A 27,476-nucleotide genomic window follows, 5' to 3' on the forward strand; every position below is an offset into this window, starting at 1 on the left:
AATGGATAGTAAAGTTTACTCGTGAAAACAAAGATAATTTTTCAGTATCCTAACAAGATTTTTAATATTAAAAAATTTAATCTTGTCTTATTGAAAAATACATTTTGTTATTCAAAAGTTTTAGTGTGAATTTAATTTAATTTAAAAATATAAATTTTAAAAATAATCGAATAAAAATAATATTAAATTATTAAATTTAAAATTATATTTTGAATAATGTAAATATAATGTATTATATATTTGGAATAATGGTATTTCGAAAATTTATATGTTAAATAATAATCATAAAAAGCAGAACAATGAACAAAACAATCGCATATATTCGATTAATCGGCATTATAATGTCAATATTATCTTCATAAGAATAAACAAAAATTGCGATTATATCAAATAAATACGATCTTCATTACCTGTAATTTGTAATACATCCACGACACTTGTTTAATAATAATCTGAAAAACAAAAATGATTCTCCTCTCTAAGAATTTAAGGAATAATTAATAGAAATAATTTATAGCAACAATTTCATGAATGAAGAATTTTTTTTTAAATTTAAAAAATTTGTAAAATGCAAATCATTGTTTAATTGAATAATTAAATTAGTAAGAAATACCAACTGATATTTCCAGACAGTTGTTGAAATCAATAACATTTGCAGGATTGCATGACAGATCAAAAAGTAATCAAAAAAAAAAAAAAAAAATGAAAATAAGAAAAGTAAATAGAATAATGTAAATATATTCAAATTTCTATAATCGAATCTTAGTAACTTAAATCTCAAGAGAAGAGTTAAAATTTAATACAAAAAATGAATAATTTAATTAATCTATTCTGATTTCAAATAGGAATTTTAATTCAATCTCATAATCTTAATATTTTGTTATTATATTATTATAAATTATATTTAGATTATATTATTATATTTATAATCCAATAAGAAACGATGATTCCAGAATTCACTAGCTAAAATCGCATTTTATTAGATGATGACAAAATGCTATGTAATAACTTAAATATAAAGAAAAAGATATTACAAATATAATATATATATGCATATTTTAAGCATTAAAAATTATTATAAATTTTATCTTAAAAAAATATATTTTATTTTTTTATACTTTATATAATATAATAATAAAATATAATATAATATATAAAAATAAAATATAATATAATATAATAATATAATAATATTTTATTTTTACTCATTGATAAACAGAAAAGAGATATACAGAAAAACTATTAACATTTCATAATGTAATGTTTTTAAATTAAATTCTTGTAAAAATATTTTTTTGATAATTTTAAAGATCATTTAGAAGATATTTTAATATTGTGAGTTAAACAAAATAACTGTGTACTACAACTGTGATTCCAGGCATGCGTTGTATTCCTAATCATCTTCACCGCGCGCAATTTAAAATAATTTCGATCAAAAAAATTCTTTAAAAAATTAAAGTGAAAATTACTTATATTTTAATATTATTTAATACGCAATTCAATATTATCAATATAATTGAAATCGTATATATTCTCAAATTAATAAATATAATAGTAAAAATCAATAGAATAATCTCTCTATAATATCTGAAAGCGTAATAATTATATGTCATTTACGTAAGATATTCATGAAGGCTAGGTTAATGTTTACATTTTTACGAAGGAATCAAAGTCGACAATGGAAAAACATGACATCACGTTTTAACGAAAATTCAATAATGATGGATCATCGATTAAAGTATTTGTTCCGCTGGAAGGGTTTTTAATATTTTTCATTCTTCGAATTTCTTAGAAACGAATATTACTTTGTGATCTTCAATTTTTTCATTTAAAATTATAAAACAAAATTAAAAAACAAAAGTTTTCATTTTTTTTTTAATCGAAATTTCTTAAGAATTTCAAGAAGCATTTTTAAGGAAATTAAAAATACAATATGATATACTATGACCTTGACTGCATGCGTTTTCTTTGTGACAACTTATCATTCGATTGTTTCCTTGCATATATTCGATTGTGCCTGCATATATCGCGCGCATTTTTTTTGTACGAAAATTTCTATAAGAATATTATTATTTTTAATAAAAAATTATCTTCGATTATTCTAATAATATAAATCTAATAATAATTTCTAACAAAAAATTATTTTTTTATTGTTAGATTTAATATGATTACATATATTTTTAAAAATGACTATTGAAATGATTTCCAAGATAATTTTCTGTTTCTAGCAATTTTTTTCTTTCTTGCTGAAGATTAGACTCATCTCAGTATCAGAATTCGCAATTAGCAGACGGAGAATTTTGTAATCTACAGTCTCATTTCTTAAATACAATAAGAGGAGGGAAATAAATGGAGACTTTAGATCTTTCTAGAACTTGAAATGAAAATTAATGAAAAAAAAAAAACCAAAATGATTAATTTGGTTTTTCTAATTTTCAAATATTTCGAACTCAATTAAAATTGAACGATAAATATAATGAAATTCTATCGTATAAACTACAGTAGTATTAATTACATTCAAACACGATAGATTAATCCATTATTAATAATCATTACTAAGCAACACATGTAAAACTCGATACACAATAGCATGCGTTTAATTAACAAAGTCGTATCCTTGAAGTGTCAGAGTCGTCAGAAGCGAGAAACGGTCGAGGTCGTGGCTGAACGAAAAACACAAGGTAGACATATGGAAAGATTATGTTATAAATATTATATTATAATACAGTATTTATTCGTTATGATATCTTTAGATGAAATTTAAAATTATTTCTACCAATATTGTTAAGATAATTTAATAAATGAATTTATAAAATTTATCAAAATGCAATCATATTATTAAGAGAAAATATGTATGCTTGATATCATACGTAATTTTATCATCTGAAATATTTTTTATGGAAATTTTATCTAAAACATTTTTTAATATTTCTAAAAATAAATAAAATTTATATATCTATTTTCTGAAATTCGTAGCACTTATACACTTTCTTACGAATGTATATTCGAGAATCATTCTAACCTCATTGATGGAGAATTCTTTTTAAATTTAATGAAGCGAGTAATTTCACACTGAAAAAACTTTTTTTCCACACTTGATACATTTTTGTTTAATTATCATTCTCTGTTATTGTAAAGACTATCATTAACTGTTATTGTAAAGATGAAATGAGGTTAGAATCTTCTGTTCTTATATATTTACAAATAATTATGAACTTATTACAAATATATATTAAAAATGAGCTTGAAAATTGAACTGAATAATTCTAACATAAAATTATTAAAATCTCGTCTGATTCTATTCGAATTTTTCCGTTATCACTTGAAATTCGAGTTCTCGAATATATACTTTTAATATATAAATATAATCCATACACATCCGAAAAAATTATGATATAATTAAAAAGAAATATATTTATAAGATGCAATAATCAGATATATTGAAAACACGTCTACTTTTCTTCGCAAATACGCAGCCGCAATTTCTCGCCAAGTGTCAACAACGAGACATGTTAGCTCACTCCTTTCTCTCAGCGTTCTCTCTCTACTTCTCTCTTTCTTTTTCTATCTCTCCTTTCTTCTTTAAAACATACCCCTTCTCTTTTTCCTTCATTCTCCCCACACGATGTCGGCACCTTCTCTTTTTCTCCTTTCGCTAGTAGTTTCTTTGCATCTCCGACGGTGTTTCGTTACTTAACACGCAACAGTTTGCGTATTACTTAAGAATATTGACCAGTTGCATTGCTTTACAATAGTTACACTTGCACTTTCGAGCTGGTTCACGGCGTGGCGTGACGTTACTGAACCTTGCGCCTTAAACTTTCCCGCCAACCATGTATTATCATGTGTCAACAGTAAAACACGTAAAAATCGAATGTTAGTCCAATTTCATATATAATATTTTTCTTATCTCGGAAGATCAAATTTTAAAAAAAATTTTTTGATTCACTATCTAATTAGCTTGAGATTTTTCTTGTTCTGTTTTATTTATATTCTCTATATAAATTTTATAACGAAATTATGGATTAAATCAACAAAATCATTGTGAATTAAAATCAATAAAGTAGATCAGCTGCATGTTTAAGTTGAGTTATTTCCTGTTACAAAATATTGATATACGAAATTAGTAGAATTAGTATCTACAATGATAGAATTTTAAATATAGGCTTGTCGCGAGACATATAAATTGATGTTATTGCTTTCACGTGACATATTAGAAATAACTATAAAATTTCACGTTTTCGAATAAATTGTAATAAATTATGATAAATTCAAGTTGATTTTAAATACGAAACAAATTACATATTGCATCATTTTTTATCTTCGATCGAAATGGAATTTTTGATCAAAATCGAATGATAGCAAACTTAATTAATATTTTTAAAATAGGCGATTAAATAAGAATGAAACGGATTGAACAAAATTTCGATCTTGCTCAAATCACCATCGCCAATCATGACGCGTATCAAGGATAGACATGCGCGTGCGTGAAACCACTTTCACGATCGTTCTTGCCTCGGATTGGATATATTCCAGTGGTTCAGAGACCTCGAACTGTTCCAGAATCTGCCTATTTGAATTAACGTTTCGCGAATTTCGACGGTCCATATAACTGTGGATCGGACTTTACGCATCGCGAGTATAAGCATTAAAAATCGATTAGATTAGAATCATACCAAATAAATTAAACATCTGTATCTCGTTTTTCATGATTACAATTCGATTTTATGATTGGAATTCGACTTAATTTGGAATAGTCTTTTCATTTTGCACACCATTTTCATTTTATCAAAAATGATAATATTTTAAAACATGATAAAATATCCGAATACTTAGCGAAATAATACTTTTCTCTTAACATAAATGTCTAATTATGTGAATTATATTTAATATATATTTTTTTTTAATATATTTAATGAATATATTGCAATTAATTAATAAAAAATAAACATTAATAAGGTAAAGATTCGAATTTTTGATCATTCTTAAACATACCAAATAAGAAGTGCAATTATTTGTGAATATATATTAAGTGAATATGTAACACAATTTCTTAATAAAGAAATTCTATTTTTTAAGTTATTATTTGTCATATAATAAAATCACGCATATGTTTGAAAATTATAAAATATCTTTTTAAAAGATATAAAAAAATCTTGTCTGAATCTTTCGTCAATATTTTGTTAGTAAATTTACGGCAAGATATTACATACTTATTTATGATGCTTTATCTAAATACTGTGTTAAAAATTATTATTTTTTCTTAATTTCTATTTATAAATATAGCAAATGTATAATAGAATACTTAATGTGATTTCCAAAAAAAAGAAAAAATATTAAAAAACATTCTTTTGATTCTTTTTTGAAAATAATACTATTATGTAATATAATATAATAATAATATAAGCTAATTTTTCCATAAGATAATAAATTATGATTATAATATTTTGGTTTGATTTAACCTCAAATTCGATAAAAATTTATTACCAATGTATGTATTTGTTTTGCAATTTAAATTATATAGTACTACAATATGGTCATTTCATGTTATTAACGTGATATAACATCAATTGCAAAATTCTCACAGTAATATCGCAATTTGGTACGAAATTGTTTTCAACACAAATGATGGGACACGTTTCAATGATTCTTCTTCCTTCACTTCATTAAGCTTTGAATAAGTGGCAATATATTTAGATATCTTAAAGTGCAAATAGACTTCATTAGCTGCGGTTTCGGTTAAATAAAGATGTATCATATAATCGTTATCATATATACGATCTCTATAAACACTTCCATTATCGCAATGAAACATAGTCATATATCTTAACCTCTTATGTTTGAGCTTTATCTTTACATTATACAAGTAGATCTCTTTAATTTACTTTTCCTTATATATTTAATGTTATTTTTCATTAAATATTAATTAACTACTATTAATATACAAAAAATTAGTAAAATATAGTAAAATATAGAATAATAAAATTAAAAAATATAAATAAATAATACTACAAAAAAATGTTATTTTATAATTTTATCATAGTTCTATTATTATAGTTCTATTATTCTATCTATTATATACAATTATTTATGTAGAAGATATATAAGATTAATTCTTTGATAATAAAATATTCGATAAAATATAATAAATAATAATATAAAATTATAAAATAAAAAATATAACATAGTATAATAATAATATAAAATAATATAGTATAATATATTATATAATAAAATATAATACTAATGGAATATAATATAATAAAGTATAATAAAATAATAAGTAATTCAATAACAAATAATTCAACAGGCTATTTAAAAAGTAATTTTATTTTATAAATTTTTTGAATCAAATATAAAAAATAAAAGCTTTAAATTATTTTCATAGTCCATAAATCTAATAAATTTAATAAATTTAATCGCTTTTAATATATGAAATTTATATTATATAAATATATTATATAAATATATAACTATTACATATTTTAATATAATTATTTTATATTTATTTATTTTATATATTTATATAAATATATTTTTATTTTTTTATATAATTATATATAATTAAATATATATAATAATATATTAATATATAAATATATAATAATTATATAATATAAATAATAATAATAAAATAATAATAAAAATAATAAAATAATAATAATAATAAAAATAATAATAATAATAATAATAATAATAATAATAATAATAATAATAATAATAATAATAATAAATATATAATATAATTAATAATTATTTTATATATTTTATATATTTTATATATATTTTATATATTTTATAATTATTTTATATATTTTATAATTATTTTATATATTTATTTTATAACTATTTATAACAATTATATAACTATCTTTAACAATTTGGGATGAATTATAAAATATTTCCAAATTTCTTTTCCAGATTTCTTTATAATGCATCATAAATGAATTAAAAATTAAGATTAAAAAAACTGAAGTTAAATTAAAAAAAAATTACTTGTTCACTAGAGATTTACCATGTTATTAAATCATATATTATTGCAATTTTCTTATAGCAGCTCGTCAGCCTCAGTTTCTCGTGACTCATACACGTATATCGTCAATTTTTGTAATTTTAGGATCCATCTACAATCTTACACACGCATAATTATCTACAGATATAATCGCGAATTACTTGCTGATATAAATACAGATTGTATCATTGAGTGGTGTGAACTATGATCTCATAGTAGTACTTAAATGCTTCTGAGAAACGCGAATCAGGTGATTATTGTCGTAAACTAGATTCAATTATAAAACTCAATTTTTTACAAAATCGTAAATTTTTTTCATAACAAAAAAAAATTGAACATATATTTTCACTTATGTGAAATATGATTTTCTAAAACAATAATTCCTAATTCGTTTCACAAGACTATAGAAGAATAATACAAAATAATATTTTAAATGTGAGAAGTGAAACTAGAAAATAAAAAAAGTGATATAGTAATTTTTGAATTGAATCAAATTGATGATACACTCTACACGTAAGTTTATCACTATTTGTCGTTATTTTATATATCAGTAATTAAAATTAAATTTTTTTTTTATTTTCAATTTTTCATGCAGAATTAAACATTTCATGTTTTAAATTCAAAATGACAAAAGAATTATGAACTTTTGAAATGATGAAATCATTAATTTTTTAAATTTTTCTCTTTTATGAAAAGTGCAAATTATAAAATATAATATAATAATTATATTATAATACAATAATAATTTAATTAAAAATGAAATTGTATATCACATTTTGAAAATTAGACTTATTTTAACATATTTTTTTTTTTAATTGAGTATAGTGAAGGTTATTTTGCAATCTTTTACTAATGATATAGAATTGTTAATGATTGGTATTGTTAAGATTAATAAAAGCATAAATGATATATAATGTAAATTAATGAATTAATGAGTGCTGTATACATATATTTTTTATGTTATGAAGCATGTCAATGTATGTACTATAGAATGACTTGCAAAGTTAGAAATAAAAAATCTATATCTTTGTTTCTCAAAAAATATTGTAAGAAAAGTTGTATACATATTATTATGTTAATCATAATCATAATCAGGAAATTAAAAAATATTTTTTTTAATCTGTTTGTTTACAAAAAAACTAATTAGCAATAATATATATATATATATGTTTTTATTAATGTAATATTTATATTAGATATATTACATATATATATTCTTAAAATAAAATAAATTAAAAAATTGATTAAAAAATTAAAGTGATTAAAAAAACGTTGTGTATTTACTATCTTTTTAAAAATTGTCAATTTTAGATAAAAGATACAAAAGTGCAATATATTTATTTATTAAGTTTTGCATTATTTTTTTATATCATGCATTTATTACTACAGAAACATTTTAAAAAAAATTAATTCCCATTTAAATTACAAAATAGATAATATTTTATATTACAGCATATAGGAATTTCTAAGATAATTTTTCTTTTATTCCCAATAATTATACTCTCTATAATCTCTAATCAATAATTTTGATGAATTTCTAAGAAAGAATAACCGATTTCAAATCTTATTTCCGACCGATAATAATCCGCTTGAATGATTGAAATTCTCGTTATTGCAAGCAGAAAGCTTATATCGATTCTATAGAATAACGTAGCATTCTATTGCATGCTTCTTCAAGTTTTTATAGCAGCAATAGATATCTTGCGTGGCATGATAATGAAGTGAAAGAGTAGAAATTGTAGATAAAGTATCGTAACAAGTTCAAAAGTCGGTGGAAAGTGGAAACTCGATAAATGAAAAGTTAATAGAAAAATTTTTATTTGAAGGAGTTGAAGCTTGATAATGGAAATTTGGGAAGAGAAAATTCTCGTTATGATCTCATTGAAATTTTGAAATAAGAAAAATTTGAATAAGAATAGATAATAAGATTAAATGAAAATTTAATTTAATATATAATTTAGTATTATATAGTAAGTATAATAATTATATTTCATTAAATATATATAATATAATAGTGAACTTCGACTTGTAGAGGTTAAGTCATTATAAATTTAAATTGCAAAAGTGAATCAGCACATTTAAATATATCAAATAAATGTCAAATAATTCAAATTAATTATTTTATGACAGAGCTGACAGCATAAAAATGACGTAGAAATGATATTATTTAAAAATATTTTAATATTTCAAATTATCTGAAATAATTATTTCACAATCAAATCATTTCAAATAATTATAAAATAAATAACATATTATTTGAAATAATATTTCAAACAATGTCTGGTCTATTAATGATTATTATTTCAATTGATTGAATTGTCTAAATAAAAAAAAATAAATTTTTCAAGTTTTGTTTTACATATCGAAAACATCTTTTTAATATTTATTCAAATTCACATTTATTGACATCATACTTATATTGCGAATTCTTTTTCCAAATAAATACTATTGTATTTCTTTTGATTTATTTATTCGATGGCAATGTGTAAACATTTTTTAATTTCATACGCCTCTCTACCTCATATTTATCTACAGTACTCAACCTTGACGCAACCAACATCTTCAAACAATTAACAATCTACTACTAGTCAAACTTACAATAGTGTGGTTGTGTAACTACTTCGTAAAGTGTTATAATATTCATGTTGATCATTTATACAATCTGATAATACAATATATATTGTCGAAAAATTCAATTAATATTATTAAAATTTTTGTTTCTATATATTTCAATATTTACGACGAATCGAATGTTTCTACATACAGTTTTCATTTCATGAAGGAAATTATCATTCATATTGCTCGTCATAAATGAAATGCAAATGTAAATAATCATAGTCGCTTTTATTGGGAAATTAAATATTTTCAATAATGGAATATTTAAATATTGTTTTGATCGTAAATTAAAACAGAATCAAGTCAAACTTGTTTAAATTATTCAAATGTATTATACTTGTAAATTATTGAAATAACTTAAAGTAATAAATTCTAAAATGATGTTTATTAAAATGTCTTTAATAATAATATAAAAGTTCTTTAATATAAGTTCTTTAATTAATAAGCTCTGTAATAATTTTATAGTTCTCAAAACTCTAAATTATTAGAGAATGATTAATTATATTTTTTAATTTATTTTGTTTTTTTCAAACATTCTTTTATAGTATAAATTTTTTTAATGTATAATTTTGATAAGGAAATTATTTCTAAAATTAAAATTTTACCAAAGGCCACAAATAATCCAGAATTGTCTGCTCATTATTACTATCAATTTTATTTTTAATTCATTTTTTTTAATTAATAACTTTTAGTATCATTTGTTAGTAATCAAAATTCACATCATATAAAACTTCAAATCAAAAAAAAATTAAAAGAATATCAACCTCATTTCAAAAATTATTTCAGATCAAATGAAATAAAACCAAGCTAATTGATGGTTTGAGTACAAGTTTGAAAGAATATTTCAAATTAAATAAATAGCAATTTATATTGGTATAATATAATATCAAATCTTTTAAATTCAGTAAAAATAAAAATAATTTAAATGAATCTGAATGCTTGAGAAATGCCATTAAAAAATATTAAATACATATCACTTTCTGCAATCTATTTGAATATTTTCCAAGTTCTATTACACACAAATATACAAATATTAACAAATGATTAGATAAATGTAAATTATACAAATCAATCTCTTTTTTAATATAAAATTTTTATATTTAAATTAATTATTTAATTATTATAATTATTATATTTAAATTTAAAAATTTTTATATTTTTAAGAATTTCAAGAAATATATAAAAAAAATGTCATAAAATTAAGAAAAAAAATAAATTTAAAAAATTTGATTTCTTAGTTCAAAAAAACATGATAAATTATATTGTATATATATGTTATATGTCTTATGTTATATATATATAAAATATATATATATTTATATATTTATATTTGTCATCAACCAAAATCATTACAAATGATTTAAAATAATATTGAATTAATTAAGAAAATTTATATATATATATAATGTAATAAGAACAAAAGTATAATAAAATAATATTTTTCATTTTAATATAAAAATATAATAATAATAGTAATAGAAAATTTATATCTCTATGAAATATACCTTTAATAATATATAACTAATAATATATAATATATAATATATAATATATAACTTTAATAATATATAACTGTAATGTTCAAGAGATTAATAATAACTTATATATTTGTGATATCTCCAATCTGGCAGAAACTTTTTAAAATTATCCAAGTATTCTTATGAAACTATATTGTACATATTATATAATTTTGATATAAAATCGATCGTTGTTCTATGAAACTGCTATAAAAAGATAAGATATTGATAAGATATAACATTTTACAGATATATGTAAATCGTGATCGAATCATTGCGGTGCATTAATTTACAATAGTATATGTTTATTGTAGTTCTTGCCAGTGAAACGAAATATTTAGTCGGCATGGATATTGAGGTCAGTGGTTTGTTCATCCTATCGTTAATGACGATTCCAGTGTCGAGACACACAGCTTCGAACAGCAAGCACGAGCGAGCAATTCCTTGCGTAACTTACAAACAGAGACTCCGGCTGTATGCCATACTATCGAGTCATCGAGAGTCGCAGAGTTCACAAAACCATCGAAGTTGTGTTGCTGGCCCGTTTTCTGTGCCCGGCCCATTATAATGTATACAGCTTTCGCAATATATTCGCGAGGTATTTCGCTTGCTCGACGCGTTTTCGACTTTTCATTTTGCAAGAGACGATTCAAGCCACAACCGATCGCGATCCATCGCGGAGCCAAGGAATCGTCACCGTAACTTAACCTTACTTCCCATTAAAATTGATATTCTTATAGTTGAATTAGGTTATATAGTGTATATTATATTTCATTGTATATTATTATATGATCTTAATTTTAATTCTATTAAGAAAAAATCCACTTTGGAACCAGTGAAGCGAATAATTTCACACCAATACATCATAATTTGTTTGAGCTTTGTATCTTTTGCTACTTGTCGTTTTCTACAACTTATTATCGAAAAAAATAAAATAAGGTTAAGTTAGGTTACGTTAAATCTCTAACAAAAAAAAACGAAATGTAATACTAACTTTTTAATAAATTTTTACACAATGATTATAAAAAATTAAGGCTAAGAGTATGTTATTTACTCCTTATGTGAGCTTTTAATGTAAATAATATGCTCGGGATTCTACTAAGGAGAATTTTTCTTATGAATCTAGTAAAACGAGCAATTTTATATGAAGCAATATATACATCATAAATTTCTTTAAATATTTAAATTCTTTGTATTTAATTAAATGTTTAAACTCTATCTTTTGTTAGCTGTCATTTCTGTGATCATCGTCGATATAGATGAAACGAGGTTAAGTTAGATTCCAAGCTTATACGAATATATTTTCTACTGATCTATGTAATATTCATCAAATCTTTCTTTAACAAATATAATAGTGATTTTTTAAATAAACTTTTGCAAAGTAATATTAAAATTAATGATATCTGATTTTACAAGCAGATCATCAATAGATACGATATTTTAATATAAAGTTTAACATTTTTGTTTTATTAAAAGATTATAATTAGAAAATGTTTTATAAATGAATTCATTCAACAAAAGTTGTAGAAAAATTAGATTTATTAAATAAATTATTATCCGTGTATTGTCATTAAATAATATTATTTGTAGTTCTTTAAATTCTTACCTTGAACAAAAACTCATTAAAAAGTCAACTTTACATTTTAATTTTACACATCTTATATCATTGTTCTCTAAATATAATTTATTTGATAATTACATATCTATTATCAAGTCAATCATTATTCTAATCATCTTCCAAGAACATATTCACTTCTAATATATAAAGAGAATATCTAATTCATTATGTGAAATTCCTTAGCCAATATTTGCCAATTTTTTGACATGATTCTTTTCAAAGCAAATAATTTTGATTTCTGGTTTTTTTCCTTTGACTTTGAAACAAAAAAGATGAGACGGTAAGTTAGTTAGACAGTCTCGAAGATTCCGCATTCGTGTACAAATCAGTGACCAACTGCCCGATGATAAATGACGACATCCATTCAAGTTCGTTCTCGATTGGCCTTGACGAGAATTCTCTCGTCAACCGAGTTGTATTGAAAGCGAAATTCAACGGGTTACCAAATCATCCGTCGCAGCTTAGAGAGTATGAGTATATAGATAGGACGCTGTCCACTCGATTTCAGGGACGTGATTAATCATTCTGGGCGCCCACAGAAACAAACAATTATCTTCTTATATCTACCTCTCTTTTCTGTGTCCTCTTTTTTGTGAATCATTTCGCGAGAAAATCACTTCAAAGAACGCTTGAATCATTCATCGCTTAATGCTGATTTTTGAAAATTAGTTAATCCAAAATTTCAAAGAAAAAATTCTAATCAGAAATCTCTTTTTTTGAAAAGATATTAAATGTTTGAAAAATTTACAAATAAATTGTAAAATTTTATATAAAAAATAAATTTTTTCGAATAAAATTGTTTAACTTTAATTGTTTAATTGTTAAATGAAAATTCAATATATAGAATTTATAAGAATGAATTTTTAGTAAAAAAACAATTCGAAAAATTCGTAAATAAATTTCATATTTCGCATCCAAAACAATTTTAATAATTAAAATTTAAGAAAACATATCAAATGCTTGATTATTGGCAAATTATAATATACATAATTATTTCGATTTACATATGGCAATTAAAGTTTAAATAAATTTAATTCTATTTAAATAAAGATTTTCACTGAGGAATAAAAGAAAATGAATATTTTGCTTTGCTTTATATATTGCTTTGATATTAAATAAAACATAATGTCTTTAAATAAAATAAAACAAATAAAAAGTTACTACTCAAACTACAAATGAATTTTTAATAGATATTGCTTTTTTCCAATAGTTGGTTAACATAGATGTCGAAGTACAGAGATCGATTGTAATTGCCATGAACCATCAAATGTTTTGATTATGATGTTTTGACTATAATTGCAAGTGAAATTCGAGTGAATTCTTATTGGAAACGACGAAGTCGTGGACATAACAGTTCAAGGCCGTGCCGAATTCATGGTCGTCTCGTAAATTGCGCGAGAACGCATCGTGTAATCCATAACAAAAATTATGTGGCCCTACTTTCGTAATCGAACATACGCAGTGAATTTCGGATCGGGATTTGAACAATCTTGGTCGTGAACGCGCACGCGCGAAATCGCTTCTCTAATTCAATGCCGATGCCGAAAATCATGACATAAATCGACATCATTTTATGTAACCTAACCTTTACATCAATGTTAAGTAATACGTCCTCGTTCACGCGTAAAACAAAAAGACTATATTTGGTTCGAAACCAACTATTTATCAATTGAATTTATATATAATTATCTAGATTAATAATTTATTTGAATTCTAGTGAATTCTAATAATATCATTCTAGTTTAAGATGAAAGACTAAAACCAATTGATTTAAAATGTTGCGAAATTAAGTTTGAATTAATTTAAATTTGCAACATAAAAATTATCCTATATTATCTTATATTTTAGATCTTGCAAAATGTAACTCTAGATCATTAGATAGTTTTTAATTTATATTAGAATTATATTAAATTAGGTTGAGTTAAATAAATTTATTTATATTTTATAAAAATATATGTTTTTTTAAATTTCTTCAAATTAAAATCTTGTGTTACTGAAATAAAATTTATAACATATGAAATGTATGAAATGTATTTTATCATAATGTAAAATAATGAATGAATAATATAAAATTAGAATAATAGAATTTTTTATATTGTTAATCATATCTAAACGAAGAAACAATAATGCAAGAAATATTAAACTTTTTGAAGTTTCTTTTCAAAAGTATACAAATTGAAAAATATTTCATTCTAAAAAAATTAATTTTTTTTAAATTTATTATATTACTTTTTTAAATAAATAATAAATAATAGTTTATTTTAATAATTGAAGCCTGATTTTTTTTAATGAACTTTTTTTTATGCCTCTTCTCTTCATAATAATAATAATCGTTTCATTTTTTGTCATTTCAGGAACTCGCTTATTTCGTCCTGAAACTTTACATTCTTACGATCTCAGGAAGATATATTGCAAAGGTTTTCTCGACAAAAAGCAAGAAAAATGTCGATTGTAATGCAATACGTGGATCGATTTCACGAGATACTTGACAAACATGCAGGTAAGCCTTCAATCATTATTTTTATGTAAAATATAGTCATCCATCTTTCAAGCCTGATGAACGAACTTAAAACATTGAGAAGATTGTCCGAGGGACGATCACCGACCAGTGACTGGGAACAATTTTATTAAACAGGAACAGGAAAGATTCAGCCCTCTCCCTTTCTATTCAATTCTCGCCTTTCCGCTTTCGTTTCACTTTTCACCTTGATCTAATTACAAACTGCCAAGACTGGCAACAACTTGATTTTTTTATTGCTTGTAAATTATAAAAAATTAAAATTAAATGATTTTCTAATAATGAAGAAAATTCATTAACTTTCATATCTTTCAGATTTCGCGTATAAAAAATAATTTTTGAAATAGTGTTAAAAGTTTCGAAGTTTTAATTTTGTTTTTTTCTTAAAAATATATTTTTAAAATTACTTGTTGTTATTCTTTGATTTTTATTTAAAATAAAAATAATATATTCTATTAAAAATAAAAATAATAATTTTAAATTTATATTCCAAATTTCTTCATTTTTTGAAAACAAAAATTAAATCTTACTGTAAATTCGAATACTGTAGATCGAATAAAAATTTAAGAAATTAATAAGAATAATAATTTTATATGATTTGTGACACATATATAATAATAATCCAAAAAAACTTACTGATATTCAGACTATATTCAGATTTTAATAATCTGTACATTGCTATAATTTTTGTAATAATTTTTGCTAGATCATGAATAACAAAAAAGAATTTTACCTCTGAGTTTTATTTAATATTATATATTCATGATTATATTATATTATTCATGGTTCGAAACTTAAAAATCTTATTTTTTTTCTTTCATCGGGCATATATATTAAACGTATAAAAAACGTATATAAAAACATTATTTAAATTAAACATTTCACAATAATGTTTTGGATATAATGACATAACAATAATAAAATGTTAATAATAAATAAAATGTCAATATACATTTAACATTAATTAGGTTGCCACAAAAATAAACGAAAGTAGAATTTCAAGAAATAATGTAAAGAAAGAATTAAATATATAAATATAAAAATTGCATTTTAATCATTTATCAATATTTATACTTATATACATTTATATATAGTATTTATATATAAAGTATATATTTCTAAATACAAAAATTGTACAAAAAATATATAAATAAAGATTAGTAATATGTAATTAAATTAATGAATAATATAATTAAAATTAAAAATTGAATTTTAATATTATTTATTAAGGTTTATTTACAATAGAAAAGATACATCATTAATGCAGAAATTACATGAATAATATATGTATAATTAAAAATTAATAATATATAATTATAATTATTATATAATTGAAATTTACCATAATAATGGCATTTTAATATCATATACTAATATTTGTCTACAACAGAAAAAGATACATCTGCAATGCAAAAACTATACAAATAATATGTAATTAAATGTACAAATTACAAATGTTCACTATTCTCATACGATGTAAATCATAAAAGTAAATGAAACTTAGAGTAAACGAATAAAATCTGCACATTGTTCTTTGACGTAATCATATAGTATACACAAACAATATGGAAAGAGGAATAAAGATTAAAAAATCGTTTCAGCTTAATTTCTTTTTTTTTTTAATTTAAAATAAAAATATCTTTTAAAGTATTCAAATTAATAAAATAATAATAAATTTTTCAAAAAGAAAAATTTTCTCGTTTTCTAAAAATAGAAAAAAAAATTATATTTATCAATTTTCATCTTAACAATAGAAATTTCACAGAAATTACGCAAGCATTGACCTTGCGTAAAATTATCTTTGAATCGAATAGATTATCTTATAAAAGAAAATATAAAAAGAAAATACAAACTATTCCTATAAATTTATATTAATAGCAACAAAATTATTGCTAAATAGAAATAGTTTCATTGTGAAATAATCAAATTTCATATGATTTTTAAAAAAAATTCGTTTCTCATTTAATTTAAAATGTCAATATCTTTTATAATATCGTTAACTTTCATCATTTCCGACTTACGCTTTTTTGAACTTCGATCTCTGTTCCATAGATGGCATAGTTTCGTATTTAGATCGAAAGTTCTTAATTGTTATTTATTCATCATCATTTTATCGAATTTGGAATTTATATTTCTATAATAATCGTTAGAAATTAATATAAAAATTTGTTTCATATACGCAATTTTATAGAAACTTAATACGAAGGATAAGGAATTATGGAATTCCAAACATTCGCACTTATTTACTTACTTTCTTCTCACGTAACATTTCCAAAGGCAATTGAGAAACCTCCCACGTATATTAGGTTATGTACATGAAACTGGATTGGACATTATTAAAGTGAATTCATATCCGTATAATTGTTCAAAAATTTTATTTTTGAATTTCTATTTTTTTATGATATTTTGTTATGATATTTTATTTTAAATAATAATATTTAAGAATAAATTATCTTAATATTTTATGTCTAGATATTTCTTACTTGATTTCATTGTAAAAAAATGAACAAGAATATTTTATTGTTGATACAAATGAGATCGGAGATTTCGACGAATACATGAGCAGAAAGGAAGGATAAAATTACCTAGAATTTCATTATGGTTAAGCAAACGTCATTCGTCGTGATGCAGCAGTAGACTACATCGAAGATGAATTATTCATTTCACGTGGCCAGTGGAAGCAGCCGCCGATTTCGAGAAAAATTTTTAAACCATCTCTAATATTAAACGCGCAGATACGAACTCATATTCTTCATTCGAATTTAATTTCAATTTGCAAAGTTTCCATATTTAATAGTTCCATATCATCATCAAGGTTAACTCTTTTTTTTTTTTAATCTTTCTTCATTTCTGAATATTTTCAAAGAAATTATTTTTTCTGTTAATAAATCTTTTAATTCAACCAAAACTTTATAAATCTAAATAAATCTCAGAATTCTTTCAGATTTTTTGAGAATCTAAAATATTAAAAAAAAGTTAGAGATATGAATCTAATTGTCTATACAAAAAATTACTAGCAAAAAAAAACATAAGATTAAACATTACTATTATTTTTTTTTTTTTTAATCGTAAATTTTATTGAAAATATTTCGAATGCAGAAATGAGCAGATACGAAATCGCAATCTTGAATTCATCGAACTTAGTTGCAGTTTGAAAAATATTTAATGAAATTTTGCCATCAAGATTATCGACTTTCGTGGTATTTACTTTCATCTTAGTTTTTGATTTCACTTTTTTCCCATTTCACGACAAGAATCTGAAAAAATACGATGAAATCGCATCAAGGTCGATTGATCATTAAAACCGACAGGAGAGTAAATTAATAGAAGAGATTTTATAACTGGTTTTTAATACGATAGCACGTTAATTGACTAAACTTTGAAGGATGAGGAAGGGTATCGAAAAAAACCTAAATCTAAAGGTCGAGGTTGTTATACTTTTACCATTTCAACATTGATTATTATTTTTTTCTTTAGTCTTTTATTTCACTTTTAAAATTATATTAAATAATCTTGAATACTTGATGAAGAATAATAACAAAGCATAACTTTCATAATTATAATCAATTCATCCTAAGAAAATTAAATACTTAATAATATCCCTTTTTTTAAAGAAAAACCAAAACAGAATGAATATTTTTCTATAATCCTTTATCTATAATCATAAATTTTATGTAAATTTCTTGAGAGTTGAAATAAAATAAAGAATATTAAATCAATAATATTAAATTAAAAAAAATAAACTAATATCTAAAAAAAATTATTATATAATTTGTGTTATCAACAGTGGTATATCATCTAGATTTCTTTTAGGATGATAATAGTAAATAAGTACAAAAAACACACACACAACATTACATTTATTATGATATTATATATATTAATCAATTAAATCTAAGCAAATTCATATTATTCATATTATTAGAATTTGTAATTATGAAAATTTGATATGATGAAATATAAAATGTAATGAAAAAATCAAATTTCATTAAAATTTTGTGAAAAATAAGATTATGTACAAATTTTATAGTTACTGTATCTTTTTCTATATTCAATTTTTGTTAATTAAATCTAATTCTAATGGAATCTATATCTACAATATCTTTTTCAGATCAGAGAACAACGAATTGGTTTATGATGAGTTCACCATTTCCTACTCTGTTTATCTGCTTGAGCTACGTATATGGTGTAAAAGTTTTAGGGCCAAAGCTGATGGAGAATAGGAAACCATTTCAATTAAAAAATGTCCTAATAGCTTATAATCTATTCCAAATGGTGTTCTCAGCGTGGCTTTTCTACGAGGTAAGGTTCCTGCTTCGATCTTTCTCCCTCCCTCCTTGCTTTCTTTTCTTTCTTCCATTTTTACACTTTTTTCCATATATCTGTTATATTATGAATATTACTTACGTCTTACGAAAAATTTTTTTTTCGATATTAAAATGTGTTGCATGCTTTGAAATGCCACTTTGTATATAAGCACGTACGAATAAAATTTTGCTCGTACATCGGAATGTTAGATGAGGAACCATGAAATAAAGGTTCGTGTTTGTATCATGAATGATTTCTGCAAGAACATCGAATGTCCGGGTTTGACCACCGAGTTCGAAATCACGCGTGATCAATGGCACAATGCAATTTATAAGTGAACCAAGAATTTAAAAATCAATTGATCAGCACCATCGAAATTAATTACAATAGTGTCTGATTATATAGCCAAACTTAACCATATTATAAAGAAGTTATGAAGTTTGCCAGAATTGGCGTTATTTGACTTCAGTTCTACCATGCTGCATCAAGGCTAAAAGTGAGAAATAAATAATGCGAAATAATGGAACATATGAGGTAAGTATGATAATTGTGTAAAAGTCAGATTACTTTTTAATAATTAAAATTAATAATTTAAAAGTTAATAGAAATACAAAATTATGTTTGGTATTATTTTAATATTGATACTATTTTAATAGCAAATCTTAATAATTCGATTAAGGCTATTTTGAATTAATATAATGAGAAATATTAAAAAATTATATTTTCTTTATTCTGATGATTTAAAAAGTTTAATAATCATTAGTTAAATCATTTCGATGAAAATTATAAATAATATTGAGGTCTGTCTCGAATTCTATGATTTTAGGAATTGATGAAAATATTTTTAGCTATATAACCAGACAAATTTATGATCATATATGCAGACACTACTATATTTGTTTTCTAAATATTTAAATATTAATCATAATACATTATATCAAAATTTAAAATTTCTTAAAATGTGAAGTTGATCAATTTAAAAATGATCACGTCTAAATTTTTATATTTTTTTTTTCCAATATACATCTTCTGCAAAAGATATTTATTATATGCAAAATGAGTTTTTACTTCAATTTTGAATTTGAAATTTCTAATTTCTATTATAATATTAAAGAAATGATTATTTTTTGATAATAATAAACAATTTATGGATTTATTATTGTTTCATTAAATTAAGAGGGGGACAGATGCGAATCTATATTCTTATTAAACAATATGATCCAAAAATTTATAATAAATCGCTTGCTTTCATCCTTTGCACCTAACTTGCACAATACGATGCAAAATTACACATAACTCAAAACATAACAAATTATCTAAAAATAGTTATGCCCTCCTCTTACTGCTCAATTAATTTTGCTTGGAAGATACCTTTGGAAAAATTATATTTCATAGAAATATTTATTTCGTATATATATATATTTCGAACTCGATCGGTTTAACTTGCTATTAACGCAGAAAAAAAAGGTGCAAGATAAAACATTAATTGTGTAACCGAAAAAAAAACAGAGTCTGATGGGCGGATGGTGGGGCCATTATAGTTTCCATTGCCAACCTGTGGACTATAGCGACAATCCAATCGCGATAAGGGTAAGTTTTGGTATTTATAGTTTCCTCAGCAGATGGATCATCGACCGCCATTTCAACGAGACGAACCTCAACAAATGCTAAATTTTATTCTTTAACGATTTTTATATGCGTATACGTATAAATATAAAACAAAAAAATAAAATTATATGATTATTTTTTAATTTTCTAAGTATAAAAAATTGTGACTTGCTTTTAATTTTCTATATTAGATGTGCATATTAGATGCAAATATTTTTCTAAATTTAAATAAAAATTTAAATAAAATATCGTGGATGTTTTAATTTTATATATATATTTTTGTATCTTTAATATTATGATATATTTTTTGACTAATTTTAATTTTTATTACATCATATAATATTTATTTTTCCTAATATTAATTTCTTTCTTGAATTCTCAAAATAATTTGGCAACTTATACCATTATGATTCTAATTTATATTATATATAATTGATTGATTTGCAACAATTGTGATTTGTTTGATTATGTATTAAAACTAATGTAATAACGTATACGCATATTTCGACGATTAGAAATACATTTTTAAGGGTCATGGATTGTAGAAATTGAAGAATTTGTGCTATGATGCAAATTATCTTATGCTTTGTAGGCAGCCAACCAAGGGAGGAAACCGCCTTTGAAGGAAGAGTAAATTATACTATTCCGCTTGTTGCTTTTTTTTATCTTTATTTTCATATCTCTATATAAGGTATTGATATATTTCTGGAATATCTTTGAAAATCGATTCTAGAGATCGAAACGAATATAAAAGTTAATATACAAAAATTTTGATTATTTATTTTTTTTAACTTATAAATAATCGAAGATGGATAAAATGAGATAAGATAGAGACAACTTTATCTTCATCGTATTGTCTCTATCTTGTTAATATAAATTTAAAAACTGTTTATAACATAATTAATAAATTATTTTTGTGTATTATTTTTATTACGTCTAGAGTCGATCTTCCAAAAATATCCCATAAATATATTTATTTTGGTACATGTATTTCTTTCCTTCATCATACATAATCACACCGTTCCATTTGTGCTAATGAAATATATGTATAATTTAGCATGTTTGCATGCACATTAAAGATATCACTATTTTCAAATTTTTTTTTCCATCAAATCCATCGATATCGAGAGTTCAATCGGTAAACGATTTACACAAACTCGATATCCAGGTGAACTAATCACTTTTATTCGAAGGAGAAAATCTTTTGGGGGAAAGATTCAAAAAAAAAAAAAAAAAAAAAAAAAAGAAAACGATAAAAATAGGTAAGAATTATTGGAGTTGCAACACATGGATCCATTAATGGATAACTTCACGGAGTGTCGAATATTTTAATCTTTTGTCTTAACGCACACAATCGTCCAATTATTTTATCACAACATATAGCACGATTAGTTTTTCTTATGAGAATTATGCACATGCGCACGCCCCCTTTCTTTTCTGCGCCTTTCTCTTTCGTTTATTTATTCTTTTCATTGATCGGAGAATGGCCTCTGGGCGGTTGTGGTTGCAGATAGGAATGTCCGGATGGCTGACTGGCGACTATTCTCTAAGGTGCCAACCCGTAGACTACAGTGATCGACCCCAAGTACTAAGGGTGGGTGATATTCCCCATTAACACGCAAAAATTACACTAAATACAATCTCTGCATTTTATTAACTGCACACGATTAAACTATGAATTATTTATTATTACAGGACTAGGGAAAAATTTAAATTGAGACATTAAAAAAAAAAAAAAAATATTTCCACAAGCAAATACAAATATTTGAAAATATTATTTCGTTGAATACTTGAATCAAATATTACTTGAAAATATTATTTTTAGGATCGTTCTTAGTGGGGATACAAAAGGTGCGGCCCCTAGACTAGAGATAAATATTGATATATCAATAATATAGTTAAGTTATCGAATAAAAATTATTGAATAAAAGTAATTAAAATTCAAAATAAATTTCAAAACAGAAATTTCATTTTTAGTTTATGATTAAGCTTTTCATATATTTTTATATATATATGATATATGATTTCGATATGTTATATCTTATTGTAAAATGTTAAGGTAAAAATTATTTATTCGAAATATTATTTTCTTACATTTCAATCAAATATTTATTTAAAAGTAATATTTATAGAAATTATTTTTAAAATTTATATTTAAAACTAGTACTATTTCTTTACATAAGTAGAGTAAATATTATTTCAAGAAAAAAAAACTTTATTTTCATGCAGAATTTTATATTCCTTTAAGAAATAAAAATATTTATATTTTTAATTTTTTCTATTTTTGCAATTTTATAATATTAAAAAATATAACAATAACAAAATTTTGGAAGGAATTCGGTAATATAAATTTGAAAAAAATTGAAGATACAATATTTGAAATCTTGAAAGGGATATTAAAAAAATTTTAATCAAAAAAATTTCTGAAGTAGATAAATAATAATAAATATTTTTATTTCTTAAAAGAAAATTCTATGAATAAATTTTTTTTTCAAATAATATTTATATTAAAGAAATAGTTTCCCGATCGAAAAATCAGATTTCAACTATACTTTATAAAAAAATTATTAAAATTTGAAGATATAAAAATATTTCAAAATTCTGAATTTAAAAATTTGTTTAATTCATAAATTTAATGATTCAAATGTTATATATATTTCGAATATAATCATATGTATTTTTTAACATTGTCTTTTTGAGAATTTTTTCTAACAAATTTCTGGGATGATTGAAAATTTTTATATTTTCTTTTCTATTAGTAGTTTCTTCTGTTAGTATTACTCTATTTCTATTTAATTTTTAACATTACGCCATATGCCTATATGCCACTAAATTTCCTGTAGTATTTGAAAATATTGTAGTTAATTTAAACTAACATACTTCGAAACAAATGCTTCATGCAATTAATGCCATTTAACAAGTAGAAAACAAAGATTTAAAAAAACAGACACCACTTACACGACGACAATTACATTGATTATCATGATTACACAGATGCACAATACAAAGTTACGACTGTTCATCGACGTAAATCTATCAAAGGCAAATCTTTGGAAAATTTTATAATTTTTTTTTCATAATTATATCATATTTTTCATCATGAAAAATATTTTTTATTAAAAAATGGAATACAAAAGATAACGCCATAATCTCCAAGGATTTGTATTTTTCACCATATTCGTGTCAAGAGCAACGTTAAAGTGATTATCTAATCGATATTTTTCAAAGCGCAGATGGTGCACGCTTGTTGGTGGTATTATTTCTCCAAATTTACGGAATTCATGGATACGGTATGTAAAAATTATAGATTGGAATTGAATATTTCATCTCATAAAAATTTATTCGTTCATTATAAATTTATCCACTAATCATAATCTTTGTAGATCTTCTTTGTATTAAGGAAGAAGAACGATCACGTGTCAATATTGCACGTTATTCACCATGGTTGCATGCCAATGTCAGTATGGTTTGGCGTTAAATTCACACCAGGTAAGCGAAATTTCTTTATAGAATTAAATTTTATTTTGAAGTACCAATATTTTCTAAACTTTTTTTTGTATTTTCTAATAGTAAATTCAATAAATAGACACAAAATAATGTATAATCATTTAAAATTAAAAATGTTAATTGAAGTTCAAAAGTTATCTATTTCATTTTCATTGATCAAATAAAAAGATATAATAAATGTTTCAAAAAGCTCAGATTAGATTAAATATTCAAATAAATTGTATAATTTAAAGTTGATTGAATGTAAAAATAAGAATGTATAAATATAATGGTTTAAAAATATCAAATACTTATGTATAACTTTTGAAACATTAAAATATTATCACAAAGTACAATTTAGAAAAAAATAATTTGGAAAAGAACGTCAAAACAAAATTTAATCTTTCTTTATTATATCACATATATATATATAAACATTTAAAATTTTGTCATTTGATTTTTTTTTTTTCTAGGCGGTCATTCTACTTTCTTCGGGCTCTTGAACACATTCGTTCATATAGTGATGTATACATATTACCTGTTGGCCGCGATGGGTCCAAAATTACAACCATACCTTTGGTGGAAAAAATATTTGACCGTCTTCCAAATGATCCAATTTGTCGCGGTAATGATCCACGCGTTCCAATTACTCTTCATCGACTGCAATTATCCTAAGGCATTCGTCTGGTGGATCGGTTTACACGCAACTATGTTCTTCTTCCTGTTCAACGAATTCTACCAACAAAGCTACCAACAAAAGAAGAGGAAGCAAACAATCACGAATGGCATGAAAAAAGATCATCAGCAAAATCATCAAACGAACGGCATGACGAATGGAGCAATGGGCAATTCGTCCGGAAGAAGAGACGCGGCCGATTATTACGTGAAAGGCGACAGCCTAGCCGCCTCGGAGCTCAATCTTAGGAAATCGTATACAACGACCGAGTGACCCGATCATGCTACGTTGTAGCCATCATCAAATTCATCTCGTCTTTTCTCATCGATTCCTCGAGTCGCATCCGGGCTTCGTTCCTTCGCCCTTCCATTCTAATGATCCTTCGGGTTCGAGTGGAGAAAACATTGAGTACAAAATTACTCTGCGATCGCGTTTGCGTGTATTCGTGAAAGGAGATAGAAAGTAAGAGGAAAAGAGTGATATGAATCAATGTACAAAGGTAGTCCCGGATGTGTTACGACTCCAATGTCACGGATCCCTGGCCTCGTGATTCAGGTATTCGTGATTCTTTTTTCGGTTCGCTGTATGTACATTTACCATGCCCGACAAGAGATAATTCGTTTTCGAATCATCCTCTGCCTCTCTCTTCGAATGCGAGAAAAGAAAGCCGCCGTCTAATTGTAATTCGAGTATAGACTTGCAAAGTTTTGATAAGAGAAGAAAAACATAGGAGAAATTACATAAAGTGTTCATAATGTACATCGTTGTGATAATTTATAGCGATATTACGATATAGAATGATAATCGAAGGATGATAATTGTTTTTTTATTGACCATAATGAAATTCAATAGTCAAAATATCAAAAATGCATCTTCGATATCTATAAATAACGAACAATGTTCTCACTTTATTAATGAGAACATTTTTCGGATGAAATTACCTGATTTTATTGTAATCTCATATTTTAGATTATAAACATTGTTAAAAATCATTTTTCTATTTACATAATGTTCAAATATATATATATATATATATATATATATATATATATATACACACCAGGACGATAGCAATCCGCAAAATGTTTTTACTGTCATCGGTTTACGCGCGGTTCTAAGATTATATAAAAACAAGGAATTATATAAGAGAGTTAACGGTGAGTCTTGGATTAAATTATGTAACAATGCCAGCGACCGTATTTTATTATATAATTCGGGAAGATCTCTTTTGCATTTTACCAGGATCCCGCGAGTATTAGAAAATTCATACTTTATTACTTATTCCAGAACTCGTGACCTTAATTGGGCCGATCTATGAAACACAATCTACGCACTTTCATGCCAAGTTTCATGGTTATATAAATGCTGCGGAAACTGGGTTTAAATTCATACCCATATACAATAAATCATCTAATATTAGAATATAAAATTTCTCCGATTTTAATTTGAATGATATAAAAATAATAAAAAAAAAAAAAGAATGTGCCAATTGTGAAAAAATAAACTTTGCAATAAAAAAAATCTTTTATTCAGGGTTATTTAATTAAGTTAAAAAGGAAAATTTTTTCATATTAAAAGTATAGGAGAAATTTTAAATTTTAATGTTAATGATTCATCCTACATATAATGAAATTTTATAAATATTAAAAATTGCAAGAACATTATATGATATAATGATAATTAATGCAACGTGTATTTTTATAAACATTTTTGATTTGAGTTTTTTGATCATACATCATACATCATGCTTATGATTTTAAATATATTTTAAATATTCGAAATTTTGCGAATCTTTTATTTTCGCATATAAAGAGTATCTATCATAAATTATTGCTTAAAAATTATTATTTTTACTACAATATAAGACGTTGGCGTACACATTCGATTTTGAGAGACATTTTATCTGCGCGGTAGCAGTACACACAGTGTAACATATTCATTGTACATAAAATGCATCACCTATTTGATATGTTCGACTCAAAAGCCATTCAGTTGAAATAGAAGTAAAAAAAGAAAAGAAAGTAAAAAAAAAAAAAAAAAAAAAAAAAAAAAAAANAAAAAAAAAAAAAAAAAAAAAGCAAGATAAAAGGAATAATATATGCGAGTAAATTAAGAAA

General features: G+C 23.6%; 1 protein-coding gene across 4 annotated transcripts in view; it reads left to right on the top strand.

Annotated features, from left to right (window-relative positions):
• LOC122711767 (elongation of very long chain fatty acids protein AAEL008004-like) overlaps positions 1-26,894 on the top strand; it is a 49,692-nt gene extending 22,798 nt beyond the window's left edge. For 3 of the 4 annotated variants that reach the window (XM_043930798.1, XM_043930799.1, XM_043930797.1), the window contains exons 2-7: positions 15,118-15,263; positions 19,393-19,583; positions 22,708-22,791; positions 24,431-24,487; positions 24,581-24,686; positions 25,157-26,894. In XM_043930798.1, the coding sequence (XP_043786733.1) occupies positions 15,206-15,263; positions 19,393-19,583; positions 22,708-22,791; positions 24,431-24,487; positions 24,581-24,686; positions 25,157-25,632 (972 nt within the window). In that variant the 5' untranslated portion in view covers positions 15,118-15,205 and the 3' untranslated portion in view covers positions 25,633-26,894. Of the gene's footprint in view, positions 1-15,117; positions 15,264-19,392; positions 19,584-21,098; positions 21,180-22,707; positions 22,792-24,430; positions 24,488-24,580; positions 24,687-25,156 lie in introns of all 4 variants that reach the window. The other variant, XM_043930801.1, reaches the window with a different exon arrangement.
• The last annotated feature ends 582 nt before the right edge of the window (positions 26,895-27,476 follow it).

Source organism: Apis laboriosa, unplaced genomic scaffold, assembly GCF_014066325.1.
Source record: "Apis laboriosa isolate Shangri-la unplaced genomic scaffold, ASM1406632v1 scaffold17_cov146, whole genome shotgun sequence".
In the NCBI taxonomy this organism is placed as follows: Eukaryota; Metazoa; Arthropoda; class Insecta; order Hymenoptera; family Apidae; genus Apis; species Apis laboriosa.